The 16951-nt window shown below is 64.2% G+C and overlaps 1 protein-coding gene across 3 annotated transcripts in view; it reads left to right on the top strand.

Moving 5' to 3' along the window:
* The first annotated feature begins 961 nt into the window (after positions 1–961).
* The window catches only part of FGFR1 (fibroblast growth factor receptor 1), a 53381-nt gene continuing 37391 nt past the window's right edge, over positions 962–16951 (top strand). For all 3 annotated transcript variants that reach the window (XM_075910984.1, XM_075910983.1, XM_075910982.1), the window contains exons 1-2: positions 962–1094; positions 10573–10787. In XM_075910984.1, the coding sequence (XP_075767099.1) occupies positions 10697–10787 (91 nt within the window). In that variant the 5' untranslated portion in view covers positions 962–1094; positions 10573–10696. The remainder of the gene's footprint in view (positions 1095–10572; positions 10788–16951) is intronic.

The raw sequence follows: 16951 nt of genomic DNA, 5'->3' as shown, positions 1-16951 counted from the left end.
ATCGGACTACAGGTTCCGTCTCTCAAGTCTGGGACTCTCCGGTTCAGCCACATCCGTAGTCCCGCAGGACTCAGATATTGCTGCACCAGAGAGCTCCAGCCCTCCCTGGGGGTCCCCAGCAGGGCCAGCAACTGGGGATTCCCAGCTCAGATCCCCACAGCAAGGGATTTCCACCAGTGGCATCTGGAGATCCCCCTGCCAGCAGCCGGGAGGGGCAGCAGGCTGGGAGGCCAGCAGCGGGAGGGAACCAACCCTGGTCCAAGGAAATCCCCGTCAGACCCGGGCCGGACCAGGGAGGTCCAACCTGTCTAACCTAATCAAACGGGCCCGGATCCTGGGGACTCTGAGAGCGGCCATAACCCTCACAAATCACCAGGGTCAGAACCCCCCCCCTCGGTGGTGGGTTTGTTTTGTGGGCAAATACATTGCAAACCGGGGGGGCCAAGGCAAAGCTCTGCGGGCGGGGGGGGGGAGACTTTCCCGCTTGGAGCCCCGCAGCCCCAAGCTCCATGCAGCTGCATTTCGGAGCGCGCCCATCCCGCCAGCGCTCGGAGCAGCCTCCCAGCTCCGCTCTGTGCCGAGAAGCCGGGGCCGGGCGCGGCGAGAGAGTCCTTCCCCCACGGGACGGGCAGGTCGCTGGCGGGCAGCGGAGGAGGAGGAGCCGGGGAGAAGGCAGGCGGCGGCGGGGGGCGGAGGAGGGGCTGGGCGGGCAGGAGGGAGGGACGCAGCCCTGCTCCGCAGCGCGCACTGGGGACCGGGCAGCAGCCAAGCGCACGGAGCCGACCCGCAGCGCGCCCCGCAGCCACCGCAGCGCGCCCGGGCCCCTGGGCTCCCAGCTCCCGGGGGGTCGGGGCCCCTCGTGTCTCCCCCGGGGCCCGAGCCCCTGCCCGGATCTCCCGCGCTCGGGGCCCCGCGGCGCGATGGAGCCGGGGCGGTGAGCCGGGGCAGCTCGGCAGGGCTGCGCGCCTGGGCCCCGGCTCGGCGCCTTTTGTTCCCAGCCGCCGGGGATCGCGGCTTCGCGGCAGCTCCGGGGGCCCCGAGCGGGACCGGCCCCGCCTGGGGCGGCGGCTCCGCCACTGGACCCCGCCGAAGCGGTGAGTACCCGGGGCGGGGGGCGCCCCACGAGGCCTCCCACCCGCCCCCTGGCCCGGGAGGCGCCATCGCGGCTGCGAGAAAACTTTCCCCAAACTTTGGGGGGGGGCGCCTCCGGGGGGCGGGGCAGCGGAGTGAGCCTGGAGGGGGGGCGTGAAATGCTGCGGGGAGCACCCTGGGCAGCCGGAGCCCGGCCCGCCCCCTCACCGCGGGAGGTTCAGTGTCCGGGGGGCGGGGGAGGCTGGAATGCGACCCCTGGCTCCCGCCCCCGCCTGCCTGGGCCCCGGGAAAGCAGCCGCAGCTTCCCCGGCCGAGGCTGGGGCCAGGTGCCCGGGGCGTCCGGCGCGGGGCTGGGCAGAGCTCGCAGCGCCCCTGGCGCGGGGCCCGATGCGGGGAACAGTCGCGTCCCACCGCCGCCTGCGGGATCGGGCCCCGCGCCGGTGTGTCCGGCCCCCTCCTCCAGCCCCGCCGTGCCGCGCAGGGCGCCCCAGCCCGGCCGAGGGCGGATGTGAGCTGGCAGGACCCCCCGTGCGATGCCTGGTCTGGCCCGGCCGCCAGCGCTTAGCCCTCCCCACGGGGAGCCGCCCGCTGCAGTCAGGCCTGGGGAGGGGGCCCTAAGGCCACGGGGGTCAGGCCAAAGGCCCGGGTCCTGGAGCCTGCCTGCCCTGCCCTGCCCGAGCCGGCTCCCCGGAGGGCGTGGGCAGGACTGGGCATTTCCCACCCTTTTCAGTTCTCCCTTGGCACTGGAGGCGCAGCAGGGGGGTTTCCGCCAGGCCCTGGGGGAAGGTGGCTTGGGAGTCCCGGCTGTGGGGCTGGGCAGGAGCCCTGAGGTGCAGGCGGCTGGCTGGTTTCGGGGGGGGGGGCTCCTTGACCTTGTGTGAACTTTCTGCCTAGTTGGCACCTGGTGACTGTTGATCGTATTGATTATTGCGCCGGGCTGGGCGGGCCTGGCTGATTCAGGGAGCCTAGGGCCAGGGGCTAGGACATTCCTGGCTGACTAGCACACTCCCGGGATAGCGTGGGCAGAGTCGGAGCCTTGCCACCAGTTCCCCTCGGCCTGGCTTGGATGGGCTGCTCCCCCGAGGACGCTGCCTCACCGTCGGGCGTTGCTTTTCCCCTTCTCCCATGGAAACGCTGGGATGTGAGCAGTGCGGAGGGGCCGTGTCAGGGTTCGTCTCGCTGCGATTTGCTGTTTCCTCTCGGAAGCCCAACACCGGAGACCCTACGAGCGCTGCCTTAACCCATAAAACGAGGCCTGCGCGTTCACAGCCGCGGGCTTCCTGAGCCAAAAACGCTTCTTAAGGTACAAAGTTTAGCGGGGGAGGGAAATCTCTTCTGCGCTGGAAACATTCCTCGGGTTTCCAGCCTGTTGATTTTGTCTCTGTAATGGAATAGCGCTTTCTCGAGACGCACTCGGCGTTTCCTTGCGCTCTCCCTCGGGAGATGCACTCTGCAGAGCTGAAGGTCCGAGGAATGGGGGGTTCCTAATACCTGGCTCATCTGAGACGAGCTAGCCGAAAGCTCCCCCTCCTCGCTTTCCTCTTCTAGATTTGGGGCTGATAGAAAAGCATCCCCATAACATGGCCGTGTGGTTTCCCGGCTGCAGGGGGTAGCAGAGTTAGTCTGTTACAGAAAAAAACAACAAATGGTCTGGTAGCGCTTTCTAGACTAACAAAACATGGAGCTGGGATCATGAGCTTTCGTGGGCACCGCCCACTTCTTCAGATGCCTGGAGTTACGGTTTCCCAGTTCCTGCTAATGGTTTGGAATCCCAGATGGGTCCTGATTTGTGCAGTCATGCAGTGTGCTGGGATGCAGGTGCCTGCCTGGGTTTCTCATGCCGACTAATATCTTATTTACATATTTCTCCCTGCTGCAGCGGAAGTTTTTTGGAGCCTGTATTGGTCGTATGGGGAGGCTCCAGCTGGAGGGTCTCGTTAAGGGGATCCTTCTGTAAATACTGTCCCATATGTTAGGGGGTTTGTTAGCAAGTCTAAAACATGTCAGTGGTGCTCTGTCCTCCCTCCTGCAACACCACTGAGCTCCAGGAAGCAAAATCTGGCCCTCTCTTTAGCCTTGGCCGAGAGTGAGAAACGGCTAGCAGTAAACTCCTCGTTCAGGCTGCCTGCAGCTGCACTTGGGGGCTGAGCTTGTGGGGACTTGCTTTCCTGAGGCCTGGCCTTATTTAATGGGCCGTAAGTGCCCAAGGGTGGACAACCAAGCACAGTGAGTCTCTTGAAAGAAAGCTGCAAGGAATTCCTGGAGGTTCCCTTGATAGTGCTGCTGCGAGGCTGTCTGCTCCAAATGGGCGGTGTTTCATTTTAAAATGTGCTGCTAAAAATGTACCAAATGAAGTCTACCTGCTGGAGCTAGCTGCGGCAGCCTGGCTTGCAACGGTTTCTGTACGCACAGGCGCTCTGCTCCGCTCAGCACCGCCACGCTACAAGGGATTCCAGCCCCTCCAGGAGTTTGTGTCCACAAGAGTGTGGGGTGTGTGTACAAAGAGCCCTGGTGGAGAGACGCAGGTGCAAATTGAGGGGTGAGCCCCATGCACCCGAGTGGCCGTGTGGGTGTAAAAGTGCCTGGTGGAGATGGGCCCTTCCTGCAGAGAACTGGCCCCAGGCGAAAGGGCTGTGCATGCCTTTGCTGTGACAAACGGCTTGGCATTTTTGAAATGCACCTTGTTAGACGCTGGAACGTTTCTGGAGCTGAGTGAATAATTGTGGAAAAAGCCAAGGAGCGAATGCTGCCAAGGAGCGCCGTTCCTGATAGGGGATGGTTTTCTGCCAGCCCGGCACACATGGGACTATCTGCTTTGGGGGGTTTCTAAGTAAGTTTCTAGCCTTAATGGTTACCTGGACTGTCTTGTAAACACAATCCCCAAAGGCTCAAAACCAAGGGAAATCAGAAGAATGAAAAGTTTATTAAAAAAATCTTGTGGCTTTGGACAGGCCTGACTCATAATTGTTGAATGCTCAGGGTCAGGGATATTGCAGCTAATAGAGTCATCACGTTTTGACTTTTTATTCGCAAAATCATCATGGGTGACTAATGAGAGACTATATTTATTCTTTCCTCCAAATTATTCACCAGTGTTTTCAGATAGTAATCCTGGCTCAGAGTTGGAAATGTTCCTTATTTGCATGGTGGGGGCTGGTTTCCTTCCGGGATGTTTTTTGTGTTCTCTGATTGGATGATGTATGTCATTAACCAACACCGTGCAAAATTTGAATGTCCTAGTCAATTGTGACTGGCAGTGTGTACTGTGCCGGTTAGCGTGTAGCTCGTCCATGGAGGAATGCAAACACACCCATCTGACTCGCGTCTCCAACCCGACTGGCTTTTCTGTTGGGTGCAGTGGGAGCAGTTTGGTCTGTGTTCGTTATCGAATTCCCGTTGCGTTGGTTCTGTTCTCTGATCGGGTGAGCGAGGTGACTAGCTTGGTCCCGGGAAGCTGCCGTCCTTACAGTGGAATAGATGGGTTCCCTTTGGTGATGGGAACCTTAAAGTGGACTTGATTGGACTGTTTTGCACCCCGGGAGTGTGGAAGGGGTTTGTTTTCTAGCGTCCTGGCAGTGTAGGACAATCAAACGGGCAGCTGCAGGGTTTCTTTCTCCCTCGCTGTTCTCTGGGCGATAGGCAGTGCTGGGGCGAGGGGGGGCGGCCGAGTCTTGGCTTTGGAGAGGGATCAGGGGAACGGGTCCCCACACATTTCTTTGGCTAGTGGCTTTTTTCCCCACACAGGAGCGTTTCCTCCCTTAATCTCAGGGGTGGCTGGCATGCACCGGTGCCTGCCCGTTGTCTTGCCTGCAGAGGATTAAAATAAATCAAGATTGTCTCTGCCCTGGAAGGGTAAAGGACAAAGCGAGGCTCTTGTCTCGGGCACCACAGACCTGTCGCGTTGGACTCTGCGCTCGGCTGGACTCCTGGCCCGCTATAGTACGGAGCCAGCCCACTCGGGCCCAGCGGGGAAGAGAGCTCCTCGCTCGCTCAGGAGCACCCCGGGGCGGGATTGTGCCCTCCAGACCCTGCTAGTTTGTCTCTTTGAAAGTGCAACCGGAAGTGGAACCCGTTTTGCTTGCAGGCCCAGCCTGGGCATCCAGGGTGCCTGTCCCCTTGGCCCTGCAGACAGCTGGGCTTGGGTCAGCTCATGGAGGCTGCAGCCCTTGGCAATTCAGCTTCCTCCCCTTCTTCCCAGCCCGTGGGGGCCTTCGCTCCTCTCTTTTCTGTGGGCTTGGCTTGGTCTCCAGCAGGAGAGTAGTTGCAGGATTGGAGCGACTTTGTCCTGTCCCCTTCTCCTGCCGGGGAGCTGCGTGCCTGTGGCCCATCGTTCGACTCTCTTCCAAGCAGGTAAATAGAGCCCCCTGGGGACGAACGGCCATAGTTGGGTTTCTGCTCGGTGGCCGCATCAGCCTTTCGAGTCCCGTCCCTGCCGCGGTCGCCGCTAAGCGGAGAGCCCTTGCGAAGGCCAGCGGGTTCCTGCAGGGAAGGGTTAAGTGCTGTGTGCGGCGCTCGGACGCCTGCGCTTCCGTCTGCGTCTGCTTTAGCCATTACTGTGCTCTCCCCTGGACGCTCTGAGCATTGTTCCCTTGACTGTGGCCAACGCGCGGGTCCCGGCCCAGGGCAGGGCGGCGGGAGGAGGCCTGGGGGCGTTCGTGCCTGTCGCAGGCCTGGCGTAACCCTGCCCCAGCGCTTTGGGAGGTGGAGGCTTGCTGGGTCCAGAGGCGGCAGTGAAAGAGGCAGCCCCCCTCCGGCCAGGCATGTGTTGGAGCCGGGTCCCATGCTCCCTTCCAGGGCTTGGCAAGTGATTATCCAGTTCCCCAGGTGCCTTGCGGGGCTGAACTTTGCCCCCGGTACCTCAGCCGTGCTCTTGGGGACGGGAGGCCCCGCTCCCCCATCACAGCCCTTTGGTCCCCGTGTTCCAGCTCCTCTCGCCAGGCAGCCCCTTCGCAGCTGCCGTCCTCCCAGGTGAAGAGGGGAGGGGATTTGCTCTGGACCCCTTAGCCCGCGGTCCGGAGCTTGTCGCTGTTCGGGGGAGTCTTACACCCCGGCCAGTTCCGGCTGGTCTGTGGAGGGCCGTTCTGGAGCCGGGACTCGAACCAAAGTCGACTGGCCGGTCAGAGTCTTGGAGCGTGGGCTGGGCTTTTAGCACCCAGCAGCTTCCATGGCCCCCGGCTCTCAAAGGGAGGGGCTGGGTGTGCTAGCCCCATGCCTCCCCCCTCACGGCCAGCAGCATTCTGTGGCCTGACGCTGCGGGATGGGGGTCTGAATGCCAGAGCCCGTGGCACCGGAAAGCTGCAGTGAGAGCAAAACCAGCCCATGCCACCCTCCGGCCGGCCTTCCCCAGCGCCCCCCCCTCGGCCCGGCCCGGCTCGGTTTGAGGGGCTGAGACCCTAGAGAACCTCCGTGAGTGGCCAGGCATCCCGTTTTCGACCCGACCACCCGGGGAACAGGCGGCCCTGCTGGCTCCATTCACATCCTTAGTGCGAACACGTGTTTGCACAGGTACAGACGCTCTCCCGGCGCCCAGGGCTTCGGCACAGGACAGGCCTGGGGGCGGCATCCGCTGAAGGGAGACAGCCAAGCTCTGTTCCTGCGGGGCCGGGGGCCTGGCAGCTGAGGGCGGCCCCTCCGGGCTGGTGAGCCCCCGTCCTGCCCCTGGCTCTGGCGGTGCAATTGCTGTTTGTTCAGTGCTGACTTGGATGCACTAGGTCGGCTGTTCGGCCTCGCCCAGGGGAAGGGCACCTCTCCCACCCCTCTGCTCCGCGGTGGCCGCTTCCCTTGTTCTGTGTCAGTGTCCGGGCTAGTGACCGATGCTTGTGCTTCCCTGTGGAAGTACGGTCCTGGCTCGCTCGGCCGGAAGCAGCTCCCCTTGACTCAGCTGAAATGAGCCATCCCTGAGGTGTGCTAGGAGAAGAATTCTGCGGGGCTCTGTGCCAGGACTGACTCACGCTGGCGGAGGGGTGGCTCCCTGCTGCGCTCCCTTCTCCCGGCGAGGGCCCTGGCCGAGCGCCGTGCTCGGGAGGGGCCTGCGCAAGGACATTCCACATTCGGACGTGTTCTGGGCAGCATGTGCGCTCCATAAACAAAACCACTTGGAGACGGCAAATAATTTCCAGAAATACCAAAGACTCCTTTTTCCACGCAGGCTCCCTCCCGCTCCCCACCCCGGGGAAATTGTTAACAGTCAGTCAAGTATTTTCGGGCTCGCTGCCTGGCGCCAGGGCTCGCCGGTGCGCGGAGATAAAGCCGCGTGCGTCTGCGGGATGCGGGTGTGCGTGTCCAATAGGCTGCCCCAGCCCCCTTGACAAACAGGGCTGCCTCCCGGGAGAGCCACTCTCAGGGCTCCAGGGGACAGCAGCACAGACCCCTGGCGGAGGAATCTCTTTAAAGTTCAACTAGGAAAACTACAGCTTTCCTTCCGGCCGTTCGGCATGGCCGGGAGCCCTCCAGGAGAGCGCGGAGGAGGGCTGGGAAAGGTTACCGGTCCCAGTTAACCATTAACCGGTGGGAGATGGAGGAGCTGCCAGGGACAGTCATCCGGAGCAGCCCCTGCCCGCAGCGGGGGGTCCGCTCCAGCCCGGCCTCGGCTGGCAGGAGCCCCCCACCCGCACCCCCTTCACTCAGCGGGTTAAACACGTTTAACCAAGTACACGGGGTTTGACATCAGCCTGGTGAGACTCCATAGCCCGTCCCAGCCCCGCATCTCAGCCCCTCGGCTGGTCGGAGAGACGCCCTCCCCCCTCCCGCGGCCGGCGCGCTGCAGCTGACCAGGCACGGCAGGCTGAGCCGGGGCGGTAGGACAGGAAGTGGAGCGGAGAGGCGGGGCAGAGCCGTGGAAGCAGCATGCTCGGCGCTGCGCAGGTCTGTGCCGTGCTGGCTCTGTCTCCATGCCCCTGGGACCGCGTGTGACTGAGGGGAAGGGGGTGTTGGGTTTTGCCATTGCACAGTCCGGGAGAGCGCTGAGAAGACAGGCAGGGCTCCGGTGGCCGGGGTGGCCAAGTGGGTCTGTGCTTTGGGGCAAGACTAGGGTTGCCAGGTGTCCGGTATTTGCCCGGACAGTCCGGTAAAAAATGCCGGTTTTGGGGCCCTCTGTCCGGTAAAAAAATCTGAAAATACCGGCCATGTGCAGTGTCCGGTGTGTTCTGGTTTTCCGGCTGGGCGCCCGACGGGAGCCTAGTGGGGGCGGGGGGAGTGGCTGGGAGGGGGCGTGATCGGCGCTGGGAGCCTCTGGTTGCGTGTGACGTAGGAGTGACGCCTTGGGGAGGAGAAGCCCCGTCCGTGCTCCTGAGCGCTGGTCCAGGGCCTTGGGGAGCCAGAGCCAGACTCGCTTGTGCTTCGCCGGGACCGTGCGCGGGACAGGCAGCGCCCTGCTGCCCCAGACCCACCCACCCCTGCCACCGAATTCCCCCACTGCCCCCGACCCTTCACCATCCCCGCTCCCCTCCCGGCAGCTCCCTCCCCCATCAGGTGTGTCCGGTGTTTTTTCTAAAGCTACCTGGTAACCCTAGGCAAGACACTCGGGTTAGGGGCAGAAATGCTAATGAATGCAAATGAACCCTCCCAGCCTGGGTGTGCCCTGGAGTCCGTGTCCCGGAGACTCACCGGCGGAAGCCGGAGGGTGACACTGTCTGTTTCTTCGGCACAAGCAGCGTTCGCTCGGCGGGGGTAAAATGGCCTTTCCTGGGAGAGCGCACGTCCGTCAGGGCCCTGGTGGTCGTGCCGCCGACCCTCCGTACGCAGCAGAATCTCCCTCCTCTCCGTGTGTGACGGCGAGTCGGGGTCCCCTGGTTCTGCTGCCCCATAGCAGCCAGAACAGACTCCGCCAGCCGGTAGAACAGAGAGGGGTTGTTGCTTCTCCCGGATACAGCACGGCCTAGACGTGATGTGGCTGCAGGAGTCAAGGCCAGGATGCCTCAGCCCCCTGAGGTTAGGGGTCCATCGGCCCCCTCCCCCAGACTCTCTGTCCTCAGCATAGGTTGTTCCCTTCATGTTTTCCAGCCAGCAACTGACCCTGCCCCTGAAACTTTTGTCTCTCTCCCTGGCAAGAGTGTTGCTAAGTGCCCAGGCTGGGCCTAGGTGTCTGGGCCAATGCACATGAGTCAGTGGGACTCACACAGCCCAGCGCAGGGGGACCCGGGTTACAGAGCAGCCAGCCCCCCCACTACGGCACACGTGGCAGTGGGGACATAGAGGGCTTTGGCTCATGGGCAGCTTTAGAGAAGAGGCGTTCCCATGCATGGGGTTCTGGTGCGTTCCATGCGTGTGTGAGCTCGCACACATCTCCCCCCCTTACGTCCCTGATTAGAACTTGTGTGTATTGAAGGACGGTTCTGTACACGTTGGACCTCTCTAGTCCGGCACTCTCTGGTCCAGCAACCTCCGCGGTCCGGCATTCTGGCAGAGCTGGGTGTCCGCTCATCGTGGGTGTGGCAAAGTTTCCCGCAGTCCCTTACAGCTTGTGTACAGCCGCCAGGCCTGGCTCTCCGTGTTCTGGGCTGTTCTTTAGCTCGAGTTTACTCTTCTCAACCCCAGCAAGCAGGGGCCGTGTCGGTGATGCTGCTAGACAGTATCGACCTCCCGTGGTCTGCCAAATTCTCTAGTTCAGCCCTGGTCAGGCCCTGAGGGTGCCAGATTAGAGGGGCTCAGCCTGTAGTAGCAGCTGGGATGCAGTGGGTGCCTTGCATTACTTTGAATCACTCTCCTGGGGTCCCTTGCCTTGCACCCCAGTGGTAGGTGCAGGCACATTTGTGGACATTTCTGAAGCTCCCAGATTGCTTGGAGATGAGAGCTGCTCTAGAAGGGAAAGATCCGCCTACGTCAGTCTCCCCGGGCGTTTCACAACCTGGGCGTTTCAGGATAAGCAACGAAAATCAAAACTTTCCATGTCGCACATGCTGAAACGGAACATCTTGACGGGGTTTTCGGGCCTTTTGTCAAGAGGTGCTTGTCGGGAGGCTTGTCCAGAGCCGCCCGTCCGACAAACTCTTTCAGTTTTGGCGAGCTGGCGTTTCTCATGGAGAAATCCCTGAGATGCCTGGTGCGGACAGGGATGTTGACTTGTTAACCCGTAAGCCTCCCCCTTAATGCATGTCCAGCCTCGCAGGGAGCTCTCCAGCCCGACCGCCGTCCGGTTAACTAACGAATTGGGATTTTACATCCCTAGCGCGAGCCCCTGCAGCCTGTGGGAGATGCGCTTCTGAGAACGGGGGGCTGCTTTGCGGTGCTAACGGACGGCTTTGGGTGACTTCATTCCTGCACGCTGTTGTGGCGCTGAGAGAGAGCGGCGAACGCTTGTGCTTTAAATCCGAGCGAGGGCTGCACGTCGCGGTGACGTGTCCCCAGAGGCGCTAACACCGTGAACACCGGTTTTCGAAAGCTCCGCGGCCGGTGTGTTTAGTTGGAGGGGGCTTTGCCGCGGCCGCCGCTGGGCGTGGACCCGACTTCCTCCCGACCTAACTCTTGTTTCCCACTTGGCAGTGTGGAGAGACCGGAAGCTTGGAAGAGAAGACTCAGGGAACCCCAGCCAGCCCGCTGGCCGCCGAGACCCGGGTCCCCATGGAGTTCTGGAGCCCAGTTGCCATCCAGCAGCAGTAGAACTGGGATGTTTACCTGGCGGTGCCTCCTCTTTTGGGCTGTGCTGGTCACAGCCTCGCTGTGCGCTGCAAGGCCAGCCCCAACCCTGCCAGACCAAGGTAAGAGGAACCACGTCCGTCCGCTCCTCCCCCGGCGGAGCCAGTCGCTCCTGCTGCTTGTGGCTAGCCACGTGACCGACAGCCCCGGCGGGGCAGGTTTCTGGGATCTGTTCTCTGGCCCCGTTCTCTGCGCTGCTGTGCTGAATGGGGCCGAGGTATTGGGTGTCTCCAGCCTGTCTGGCAGCCCTGCAGTAGGAACAAGACCGGCCAGTATCTTGGCTGCCGCAGCGAAGGGTTTGTGCTGGGGCGGGGGGAGAGGGCGGCGTACCTGAGCCACGGCGCTGCGGAAAGGTCTGAGCAGCTGCCAGCCAGGACGTGGTCAGTCTTGCCCAAGGGACGTGGCAGTGCAAAAGCAACAAACCGTTTGTTAACTTGGGGGGCCAAGCTCCCGAAGAGGCCCCCGTTCGCCCGGGCCAAGCCGTGGGCAGTGACGCGAGGGGCGGGTTCTCTCACAGCCGACGCGGACTCCTGCTCTGTTCCTTGGCAGTCGTTTGGCTCGTGTTGATGAGCTGACATTGGCGTTCGGTGCGGTGCCTTCCCCCGTTAACCAACGGGACGGGCGCCTGCCGGGCGGTGGGCAGCTGGCTTGAAGGACGCTGGGGAGTCCGGCTTGAGAGCTGGAGACTGTTGGGGTGTTGGAATCCCGGGTGCCAAACGGGGCTTGGCACCAGGAGACAGGTGGGGGTGTACGGCTGCAGCAGGGGAACACACTCGTCTTTCCTGACCAGAGAGTGGCATCTGAGCTCCGGCCTGGGTCCCAAGTGCCATGCACGGGGGGTGCTGGCCGCTCGTGCACGGGATGAAAGCAGCGATCTGAGAAGGAGCGGGTGGGGGGGGGTGAACGCTGCCCAGCGGGCTTGGGTGTCACGTGGCTGAGTTCCTGCCTTTTGCAGAAGCCCCTGGTGTCCTGGGGCCACTTGCGGCCTGGGGCTCTGGGTGCGACTCAGTGGCTCCCAACACTCCCCCGGGGCCACAGCAGAACGAGGGCCGACTCGACCGGCTTCCCCCGGCACTTTCCTGGGGCTTGAGACCGTGTCCCCCAAACTAGAGCCTCTAATCCCCATTTGCTACTGACGGGCACCCCCTGGGTTTGGCTCCCAGGCGGCGCTGCGGGGACCCGTTGCTGTTCTGTGCTGGGAACGCGCCCCGGCACGGCCTGGCCGGTTGCACGTCATTTCTCCCCGGCGCTGTGTGGAACCCAGCGGCACGTTGAGGTGTAATGGCCCTGGCGCGGGGCCAGCCGGGTGCTGGAGGCAGAGTAACACTATCGCCTGGTGGAGCCTCTTGCGCTCCCGGCGAGGCAGAGAAGAAACAGAGCAGCCACCGCGGCCCAGGCTTTCCGCCCTGCTGCCTGGCTTGAATCGCACAAGGCTGGTCTGTGGGACGCCTCCCTTCCCGTCCCCACCTGTCCTCTTCCTCCCCCCGGGCCCCTAGGTGTGGGGTGACTCCCGTTTCCCATGCCCGCCGGGGGGCTGCTGGTTCTACACGTGCCCCAGGGTGAGAAGCCGCGCTCCCGGGGCTGCCACATCTTGGCGGAGATGGGTGGGGTTGTCTGCGGCTGACGGCCGGGAGGCAGGGGCCAGATGGCGGCTGCTCCTTGTGGGAGAGTATCCAGCCCTCTGGCTCCTGAGGGGGGACACCGCAACGCTGGTCTGGGCAGGACGACTCCAAGTGTGTGAGACTCGTGTGTGGGGGGAAACGCCCTGGATTTTCTCTCGGAATCACAGTAGGATTTGGGCACCTAACTCCCTTTGGCTGCTCTGCAAATCCCAGCTGAATGCACGAGCAGCCACGGCGCACTGGCTAGCGTGCCGGTTTTGGCACCAAAGTGGAGCTCTGGAACTCGCCTGAGAGAGATTCTGACGACAGCCGGGCACCGTAACGGCCTCCCCTCCTCCTCCGGGGGATGCACGCCAAGGAGACAGCCCCTGCCATCCCCGTACGGCCTTCCAGACAGCCGTGACCAGCGCCAGAAACCTCCAGTCCTGCTTCAGTCCGGAGAGGCCACAAAACTCGACCGACTCTGAGCTCTCCGGCTGGCATTTTAACTCCCCTCGCTGCTGCTTTTTCTTCCAGTGCAGGGGGTTCTGCTTAGCCGGCCGCCTATCTTGGGAGATGTGTCCTGGAGCGGCCCCCGGGCGCAAGAGGGGTGGGCTGGGCAGCCTGAGGCCCAGAGACGAGCTGCGTGGGAGCCCCTGACTGGGTTTGGAGTGGGACTGGCGGGAGCAGAGCAGGGGCCGGGCACCTCGATTCTCGGAGCTTAAGGGTGGTTCCAGGAAAGAGTCCCCCGCCCCGCTCTGGCCCAGGCGGCTCCGTGGCCGGTGGATGCTCTTGGGCTGCGGTTCAGCTCCCAGCGTGGACGGGTCAGGAAGAGATTGCGTCGGCTTTGGCACCCCGCCTGGGGGCCCTGGCCAGGCGGGGCGGCGCCTTCGGGCAGTGCAGGGCGGCTCTCGGGAGGGCCTGTGCGCAAGGCCCTGGGCGGCTGTTGAGTGCCCCGTGCGTCGGACGGCCAGGCCTCTGGGCTCCGTCTCGGGCTGTAAATCCCCTTCCAGTGGCGACGCTGGCTGCCCCGGCCGGTGCCGGTGAGCGGTTAGCCTTGCTGCCCCCGCTCTGCCCTCCGCTGGGCCTGGCTCAGTGCCTAGTGCCAGGCCGCCCCTGCCCCGCGGCGTGTCTGGAAGCTGCGCCCCCGGGTTCCTGCCTCGCGCCCGCTCGGTCAGTCTGCAGGGCTTTGGGTGTGGCGGGGTCCCGGCCACGGCTCCCCAGTGGCTCAGCCAGGAAGGAGGCAGCTCCCCCGCTTTGGGTTCGTGTGGCCCGGGCGGTGAGCGCTGCGGGCGGCGCTGGCTGGGCCGGCTGCCGGGGGAGACTCTTCCGCTGCGAAAGGGGCGCTTCCTTCCCGTGCACGCAGGCCGGTGCCGGGCCAGCCCCGCCGCCGTGGCCCTGCCCCCACGGAGAGCAGCGGGCAGCCGGGACGCGCCAGGGCGAGCGGCGAGAGTTCGCAGTGAGCGAGGGCGTGAGGCCGGCCGCGGGATCGTTTCCCTGTCGCTAGTGCAGCGGCTCCTGGGAGGTGCCGCTTGGGAGCGGCGAGAGGCTGCTCGCGGGACCCTTCCGTGGCCAGGGGAGCAGCCCCTCCTCGCCGCGACGGGTGCAGTTCTGCCTTCGACCGGGCGCCTGCCAGGTATCGAGAATTCTGTAGCACGACAAATTGCAGCGGCTCCTAGGGCCCTCGGGACTCCCTGAATGTGGAGGTGGCAACACATCCCGTGAGAGGGGAAAGTCCAGGAATGTCCATGCGCAGCCTCCGTCCCCCTCCCACAGCCAGGGGAAATGAAAACGCGCGGAAACTCCCCCCGGCGGCTTTTCCCCAACGTGCCGTTGTCCTCGTCTCCCGCGCCAAGCCCAGTCTAGTCCCTGTGGTCCAGGCTTTCCGCCGGGGCCCGTCCCCAGTTCAGAGGCACAGAGCCGGGAGTGGGCCCAGGGTTAGTGCCTCAGCCTCGTGCCCCCGGCGCTGCCTTGTGCCTTTCCCGGGGGCATTTTGGGGGTTTTCACTTCGTATTTTAATCTCCCCGGGAGGGGGCTCTGCGAGGCGCGTGGGAGCTGAGCGAGGGATGGATCCCGGGGGCCCTGCGTGTGGCGATGCCGCGGGCGTTGCGGGCGCCATGTGCCCTCCTCGGACCAGGGCAGCAGGAGAGCCCTGTGGCCAGCGCTGCCTCAGCATCCCTCTCCCCGGCGCATCCCGCGTCCGGCTGCAAGGCTCCGCTCCCAGCCCCGCCCGAGAGGGGTCGGGAGCGTTATCCCGCCAGCGCCGCCCGTGGGGAAGCCAGTCTGCGCCCTATGGCCTGGCTCTGCCCGAGCCCCGAGTTCCGGCGCCTTCGCTCTGCCCTGCCGGGGACCGTGGGGGGTTAATCTCCGGGCCGTGAGGCAGGAACGCTCATGGTGACGCTCTTGCTGTTCCTCAATTCTGCGGAGCCAGCCTCCACCCCAAGTGACCCAGCGCGGCGGGCTGAGGTGCGGGGTAGCTCCTGGGAACCGGGCCTGCCTGGCTGGCTGCCGTACAGGGCAGCGGGAGCCGTAACCAGCACCAGCGACCCCTCTGGCCGCGGAGGCTGCGACGCCGCATGCCCTGGGGTGCAGCCGGCAGGCAGGGCCTTCGGGGTTGCTGAGGGGCTTTCCGGGGCATCCTCCATCTGCGTTTCTTTCCCCCTGCCAGCCAGAGCCCCAGGCCAGAAGGTGGGAAGGAAAGTCCCAGGCGGCGGGGGGGCTGGAGTGAGACTCAGGCAGGGTGACTTATGGGCCCATCCTGGCTGGCTCCTGCCAGGGTCGCTGGGGATGTTTCTGGGGGTGCGGAATTACCCTAGAAGCCACTGGGGCTGCTGCTGGCTCACGCCCTCTCCTGGGGTGAACCGCAGGGCCCACGGGGCTCGGGGGCCTGTCCCAGGGCGCCTCCCCGCTCTCGCTCCGCTGGCTGCCCTTTCTGACTGCGGTAGCTGCGGGCGTTCCCCTCGGGGGTGTCTCTGAGGCCAGCCCAAGCAGGATGTAGCGAGTGAAGTGTCTGGTGCTGTGATTAATTGCTGAGCCGGGGGTGGGGTGAGGGGGAGCCATTATCCCGCAGTGCGTGGCCAGAGGTCAGAGATCGCATTTAGCAGCTGGGGCACTGTTTTTACAAGGCGCAGTTCCCCGAGGGGGGGCAGGGGATCGGGTTTAGCCCAGCAGCTCCTCGCCGGAGTCTCACAAACAACAGAAAAGGCTCCTCTGTCCTGCAGCCAGGCCTCCTGTGCTTGGCTGGATAGTGACGCACCGGGCTCCGGAGACAGAGCCAACCGAGGGGCAGGGCCCCGTAGCCGCCCGCGCCGAAAGGCCCTTCCGTGTGCTAGAAATGACCACGAGGCTTTATCCCAGCGCCAGGCAGGAGGGGCCGCAGGCGTATCCCTCCGTCTCGGGGCCACGAGATTGTGGTACCCAAGCGGCTCTCTCGGGCCGGGCAGGGTTGCTCACGGCGCTGGCGCCCCTCGAATTCGCGGGCGATGCCGGCTGAACGGCCGCAGCGCTGGGATTGGCTGCAGAGGGAGCGCCTGGCTCTTGGCGTTGTGCCGTCAGCAGGCCCTGGCTTTGCGTGTTGGGGGAAAATCCGTGGAGAGCAGCCAGCGGTAAACGCGTCTCGCAGGCCGCACCGGAACCCTGATGGGTCGCCCGCAGGCTGCTGCTGCTTTCGCTCTCACACAGCGACCAGCCTCCCAGAGAAAGCCTGCGCTCCCGCCCCAGGTCCGGCGCTCACCATGTTCACCGCTGGGCGGTCCGGCTGCCTCCGCTCCCCTTTCCATGGGGGACAGCTGGCACCTCCGGGGGGCTGCCCGAAATCAGCTCTCAAGAGGCAGCGAACTCCAGTTAGTCGCCGGGCCACATCTCACCCCCCTGCGCCCCACGTGGAGACAGAGAAATACCTGGAGACAGGCCCCCGAGAAACAGCTCTCACCTGCTTCCTTCCCTCCATGCACTCCGAGGGGGCAGAACTTCTCCTGTCCTGGACCCCCGACCCGGAAAGGAAGCCCCCAGAGAAGGCGAAGGGCCCTCGTGGACCTCGGTCGCAGGGCAGCCGGAGCTGGCGAGGTGGAAGCCTGGGTGAGCCGGGCCTGCTGCCGGTGACTTCTCTTGGGCTCCCCAGGAGCAGAGCGTGAAACAGAAGCTGCGTTGGGCCGTGCAGCAGGGCGCCCGGGGCCGGGAGTCTCTGCTCCCCTCGAGAGCAGGGAGTCAGGAGGATCACGGCGTGTGCGCGGACCCAGTGGCCCCTGCGCTGGGCAATTCATTGCAACCCGATCTGGACTGGGACTGCCCGACGGGTTCGAACCTCGGCTGCTTCGCCTGCTCCGTGGGGCTAAGCTCCGCGCCCGCTTGCTGATGGGACCTGGGATTGGGGGGGTGGGGAGGGGGCGTTGCTGGACTCTGAGGTCTGGATGAAATCCCACCTCTGCCGTGGTTGCAGGAGCGTCACGTGGTGGCATGTCCCTCTGCTGCGTCTCTTCCACTGAGCCGCCTGGAACTGCTCCCTCTACGCCTGTCCAGGGGACTGGGGAACCTGCTCCGCTGTTTGTTATGGAAAGTGGCGCCATTTGCAAGTGGCAGCTGCCTGGTCCCTTCCCGTCCCCGTTCTGGTGTCAGCAGGCTGGGGG

This window comes from Pelodiscus sinensis, chromosome 28, assembly GCF_049634645.1.
Source record: "Pelodiscus sinensis isolate JC-2024 chromosome 28, ASM4963464v1, whole genome shotgun sequence".
Taxonomy (NCBI): Eukaryota; Metazoa; Chordata; order Testudines; family Trionychidae; genus Pelodiscus; species Pelodiscus sinensis.
Note: the sequence above shows the minus strand (reverse complement) of the source record. Positions and strands in the feature narration are given on the sequence as shown.